Source organism: Myiozetetes cayanensis, unplaced genomic scaffold (assembly GCF_022539395.1).
Source record: "Myiozetetes cayanensis isolate MyiCay16 unplaced genomic scaffold, myiCay2020 scf2-11, whole genome shotgun sequence".
Taxonomy (NCBI): domain Eukaryota; kingdom Metazoa; phylum Chordata; class Aves; order Passeriformes; family Tyrannidae; genus Myiozetetes; species Myiozetetes cayanensis.
The window spans coordinates 35,520,446-35,526,445 of NW_026087411.1; the positions used below are offsets into that span (position 1 = coordinate 35,520,446).

General features: G+C 47.1%; 1 protein-coding gene and 1 long non-coding RNA gene across 2 annotated transcripts in view; one reads left to right on the top strand and one right to left on the bottom strand.

Annotated features, from left to right (window-relative positions):
• KIF26B (kinesin family member 26B) overlaps nt 1-4,986 on the bottom strand; it is a 283,959-nt gene extending 278,973 nt beyond the window's left edge. Inside the window, exons 1-2 of the mRNA XM_050315249.1 lie at nt 4,676-4,986; nt 4,031-4,432 (exon numbers count right to left, since the gene is read on the bottom strand). Of these exons, the coding sequence (XP_050171206.1) occupies nt 4,031-4,432; nt 4,676-4,738 (465 nt within the window). The 5' untranslated portion in view covers nt 4,739-4,986. The remainder of the gene's footprint in view (nt 1-4,030; nt 4,433-4,675) is intronic.
• On the top strand, nt 4,735-5,700 carry LOC126639919 (uncharacterized). The gene is made up of 2 exons (XR_007628905.1): nt 4,735-4,886; nt 4,985-5,700. It is a non-coding gene; the product is annotated as an uncharacterized LOC126639919 (long non-coding RNA).
• Nucleotides 5,701-6,000: the final 300 nt, after the last annotated feature.

Sequence of the window (6,000 nt, forward strand, 5' to 3'; positions counted from 1 at the left end):
TCCATCTCTACCGTTTATAATAGTATCCTTACTTGCCAACATGATCACAACACGCCTAAGCGGCTATTCATATCTACGCATTCCAATTACCTTTGTTTATATGCTCTATCCAGCATTTTCGGAATCCTGTACAAATTTATAGCCATCAGCTGAAGAGTATTCTTACTACCATTCAACTGTTTATTTATACACAATATAACTGGATACACATCAGTATAGTAACTCTTCAATTGTTAGATGCCTGTGAGGTTAGTCTTCATTGAAGACAGGTGATATCACAGGATTAAATTCATGGCAAACATATTTCACACACATTCTGATAAATAGGGAATATGATGCCATAACCTCCTATGCTAGAATTTTGTCTGGTGCCCTTCTGAAAATATAGCCTAAGTAAAACCTTAAAATTTTAAAAAAAAATTATATATATGTATTAGTAATTTTTGAGGCAATCTTCCTCATCATGCAAATGTAGAATAAACCCCACCAGCAACAGTCACCAAATGCTCCAATATGCCCTCAGAGTACAACTATACCAACCACCTGTACTAGTCATTTCCCATAGGCCTGCTTCACATGAGGGATAGAATAAGATTTAATTCTCGTAAAACATAACCCCTTGTATGCACATAATTGCTGAACATCATTAAGTCATATCTGTATCACAAGAGGAGGAAGAAGGAAACAATAAGCTTTTAGCACTTTTCTTTTTGCTATAGGCAGGGAACCTGGCATTTTAAACAATTAAAATAAGTTAGCACAACCATAATTATATATTCTTCACCTTTGTGCCTCACCAAAAAAAAAAAAAATCTATCCTGTTGACATATTAGGAGAGAATGTTTCTATTTAAAACTGGAAGCTCAACACCTCAGCATTAACAATCAGCTAGTCAGAAGCAGTTTGCTCTAGGTTAAGTGTGGCTTTTCCTCAGTCAAATGAAAAACTTCAGTACATAACTTCATGCATAAAGCCTGGTCTGTGTATGAAGCAATTAAGTATACTAATGCAGTTTACAGACACACACCAACCTTTATGTGATTGCACACATAGAAAACATCAATGTAGATTCACATCTGGGTAGTTACTGTAGGTTTCAGTATATGCTACTAGATATAGCCTAAAACATATAAAGAGATAAACCTTCATATTCTGTTTGTTCTGCAATACATAATACCCCAATTATATTTATTTCTAAATACAGTATAGATGTGGATCAGGTGCCACAGAATGTATCTGTAATGCTAATGATATTTCTAGGCAGTCTTCAACAGCAACAACACAAAACATGCAAGTCAGATCTGGGTGACTAGATGACAGCAGATACATTTTAAATGCTTCATTTAATTGTTCTAATGAAGGCATATTGCCAATTAGCTATATCCCATGGGCACCACAGTCTTGAGTTGTAAGACACTCTGCAATTTCTGAAGGAATACCCAGAACCAGAAATGTGATCTGCTCCTACTTCCACTAAGTGGCAGGATCCATTCTACACCCAAAAAACCTACTTCCATACCAGCAATCAAGAGCACACCTCACAGGACCCTGAAAAATTCCAGCTCCATTAAACACAGTGTGGTGGACTCCTGCCTCAACCCAAACCAAGTTCTCCCCAGACAAAGACAGATTTTCACATTCTTGAGAGCCCCTCTACATCTTGCCCTCAGAGGGCAACTGTGTTACTGTGGCACACACCTGCAAAGGCAGCTCACAGGCCCTGACAGAGCCCACCTCCAATGCCTTACTTTCCCCAAAGCAAACACTGAAAAAGCTACCCAATGACACCAGCAAAAACAAACATGCAAGACCATCACAGCTGGTCCAAAGAAATCAATGGCACTAGCCATGATGTCTGTATATCACATCACCTAGGACAAAGCTTCACTCTGCTGGCTGAAGCCAAAAATCACAAGGACAGAAAGTTCTTAATAGTCACAAAAAAAACAGAAAGGATGAGAGAAAGGGATACTTCAGCAAACAGTCAAAGCCAGTAGCACCCAGGCACAGAAAAGAACTGTGTGCAAAAGGCTGGAGTATCTCAAAAGAACTGAGCCTGTAAGTACTACTGAGCATAGCAAATAGGGTAGAGGGTCCCACAAAGACCACCTTACTTGTGCCTCCTTCCTTGCCTCTACATGCACAGATTAGATAGCAATGGTTTGGTAAGTGGCACTCTTATAGAACTGGAAGGTTTGGAAAGGAGGTGTAAGAAATAAAAAACCCCATAGGTTAGAGTGGCTAAAAAAGAGAAGTAAGGCTTAGTATTGACACAAATGAAGACTGGCCCATACAACAGCATCAACTCAACGTAGTGAACAACAGAATAAATAATAATAGCAATACAAGGGTAACACCTCAGGAAGGCTATGTCATCCACTACTGAAATAAGGGAACGCTATGCAAACCTTTACATGATTGCAAAATTTCTATTAACACTATGTCTTCATGCTAGTTTTATCCTCCCCTCCACCCCAATAATCTCTGTTATTCTGGTGGCTCCCCTATGTGTATCAGTAATTTCCCACCCATGTTCACAGTTGGCAATCACTACCAAATCACACAGCCTGAAATTTGTGAAGATTTTGGTACAGGGCCAGTTTACAGTGAATCAGCCATGTATTAAATGGTTAAATTTACTATTAATTTTGGTGGTTCTACCTTTCCCTTTTCATGAATAATTCAGTTAAGTCAGCTCTTGAGACAAGGTAACAACCAGCCCTTGAGTCTTTTGTTCATGAGAGCACCAACTCCCTCTCAAAAGCACATAAATAAATAATGGAGAGTACAACAAAACAGCAATACCAGGGATCCTTTCTCAGCAGTCTGCTCTTTTCCACGATACCTCTTTATTGTAACCACTAATGAAAAGTCTTTGAAGTGGAAGAGTAAATATTTTCATTTGATAGTACCTGGACCCAACAGGGCAAACAAAATTGTATTGTACTACATTCCAGGAGCTATAGACCCATTCACAATACAACACTCACAGAGTTGCTATGGAGGGACCCAGTGCTTACTATTTTGGTAGCATGAGGTCAGCCAAGGGCTTCTGGTCGCTCGTTTAGGGCTGTTAGCCCTAATCTTTCTATAGGCAACAAACAGGGAAAACAAAAAACAGTGCCCAAAAAAACAAACCCAAGAAATTTCAGAGTATGCTTTTGGAGGTACCAAATTCCCCAACAGAGGCAGAAAGCAAACTTCCAGCTCTATTCTGGATCAGTCAGCTCTTAAAACCTGGTGCCAAATATCAGAAATGCTTACATCCTCTTTAGACACAGGATTATTAAACCCAGTGTTCAGGGTCCTGAAGCTCCAAGTATTTTCAAGTCCTCTTAAGAATAAAAAAAAATAAAAAGTCAACACTTCTCTATAACAGAGAAGCATCAGCAAGTTATCCTTCTTTTAATGACACCCAAGAGAGCTGGGTTCAATGCCATAGTCTGCCACAGCCTCCCTGGGTGACCTTTGGGCTCACACAGCATTTCACTGCCTCATCTGAATCCAGAGCTACAGGAGAGTCTCTCCCTCAATGGAGGTAGAGACCACTGGCACCAGACCATACATACACACCTTACCACTAAGTTGGCTGCCAAGTCTCAGGGCATTTTGTAAATCCATCCTGTAGGGATCAAAGATAGCAGAATGGGAAGGGGCCAATGACTTCCATGTAGAATTCCCACCCTTACTTACCTCCCACTTGGAAAAAAAAAAAAAAAGGCACGCAGGAAATACCACAGAACCACTACCAGTGCAATGAAAGAGGGAGACAAGACCTGAGCTGCAGGGACTGTCGCAAATGCCCCCGGAAGCCTGGCAACTCTCCGGAGACAGAGGCACCCTTCTCCACACGAAGCAGGAGGAAGGGATGGGAAAAGAGAACAAGACCAAGAAGGGGCGAACACAAATAAACCCAAAGCCCTCAGCGGTGACACTGTCAGAGGGGAGCCCAGATGGCCGACAGCCCCAGGGGCTGCTGGAGGCCGCTCCGGGCACAGGCAAGCCCCGCTCCCCTCGGCGCCGCGCTCACCTTGCTGCTGACGGGCCCGGGGATGAAGAGCTTCAGCGCCTGCCTCTTCAGCTCCGCCAGGCGGGCGTTGCAGTGCTCGCACCAGACGCCGCGGTCCGAGCCCGGCGAGGAGCCGCCGCCGCTGCCGGAGCCCGGAGAGCCGGTGCCGAAGCCCGGAGAGCCGCCCAGCGAGCCAGGGGAGCTGGTGCCGATGCCGGGCGAGGCAGGTCCCGGCGAGCCGGTGAAGGAGCCCGGCGAGGACGTGCCGGAGCCTGGGGACGGGGTGCCGGAGGAGCCCAGGGCAGAGCCGGCTCCCTCCGGCGCCGGGCGACCGCCCGCCCGGGACTCCTCATATGCCTTCCTGTACCAGCTCTCGGGGGAGAAGGGAGCGGCGGGCTTGGTGGGGGAGCAGGGGTCGGTCACCTGGAGCGGGAAGAAGGAGCAGCGGGTCAGGCAGGGAGGCCCAGCGGCGCCGCCAAGTTTCGCTCGGACGCTCCGCGCCCGCGGCGGCCCCCGCGCCTCCCCCGCCCGGAGCCGCTGCCGCCCCGCACCGCGGAACTTGCGCGAGGCGGCAGGGCGATCGCTGGCAGCCGGCGGGCGACGGGCGCGGGAACCCCAGCACGGCGGTGGCCACCGCTCCGAGCCGCCTCTCCGCCTACAACTTACCCCGTATTTTCTGCTCCGAGCCGTGACCGCAATCCTCTCCTTATTTCCAGCCACTGAATTCATGGTGGCTTCGTAGGGAGGCGGGAGAATTTCCTACAGGTTTCCCAGTCCGCATCCGAAGGGAATAGCCGGTCCCGGGAAGTCCCCCGAGGAGCGGGCAGGCTTGCTCCCTCCTCCGCCTCCGACGGAATCACTCAGCCACAAAACACCCGTCAGTTCTCAGGAAAACGCTTGGGACTGGGGTTTTCTCCCGGTCGGTTTTTCTTCATTGTCTTCCCTCTCATTCCCTTACAACCCTTGTTTTCACAGAAACAGCAACATCCAGAGCAGGAACTATCCCCCGGCAGGCAGCAAAGCTCTTATCCGCAAGTAAGGCGAAGCATCCAAGGTAGCACTAGGAAGGCAAAGGAAGGAGTGGGAGCCGGGCTCTCCGCCTCCGTTACATCGGCAACTTGTTCCCTTCACCAAGGTTTGTAACTGAGTTAAAAGAAATCCTCCGAAAATATCGGGATCCAGGCTCTGGGAGGAGCCTCCGCGTCCCTTACAGCCAATATCCTCCTGCCCATTTGTGCCTGACAGTTTTGCAAGGGAGGGAAGGGAAGACCCAGGCTGCGGAGCCCCGTGCGCTCCCCGGTCAGCGGCGGAGCTGCAGGGCCGGCGGCTGCGAGCAGACTGCCAGAGGCTCACCGCTGCTCTGCGCGGTGCCTCGGCTGACGGGAGGGTCCATTTTATTTTGCAGTATTCCTTGATTGACATCTGTGATTTTCCTCCCGTTTTTGCAAAGGCGGGCGGGTGCGGGGGCGGGGTGGGGGGGAGAACCTTGTTGCTTTCACCGCAGTTATTGGTTAGTTGCCTCTATTCGGGCTTTATTCACAAGTGTTTCCAATCTTCCCTAAATAACTAGGAAAGAAAAGCAAGCTGTATTTATGACAGGCAGTGGCATCTCTTTTCCTTGTTGTAATTTTAAATGTTATTCATTCAACTTGCAGCCAAGGGCATAATAAATTGATCTCTTAACAATGAAATTCTCCAGACTTGTGTCCCTGTTAATCTTTTCCTTCTAATTATGACTTCTATTTGATGGTCATGTGTATCTAGTTACATATCCTATTTTATTTCAAATCCTGTAGATCGTAAAATCATCTCTAATAAATCTTCCCTCTCAAAACAAGTTGCTCATTTTCTCAGAAATGGAGGCAATAAAGAGCTAAATGTCAGATCCCCTGATAGGGTCATAACATGGATAGGTTGATGCAGATGAGAGGGCAGAACACACAGGGGACTTGCATCCACCTTACCAACCTCCTATTGTTGCTTCCATATAA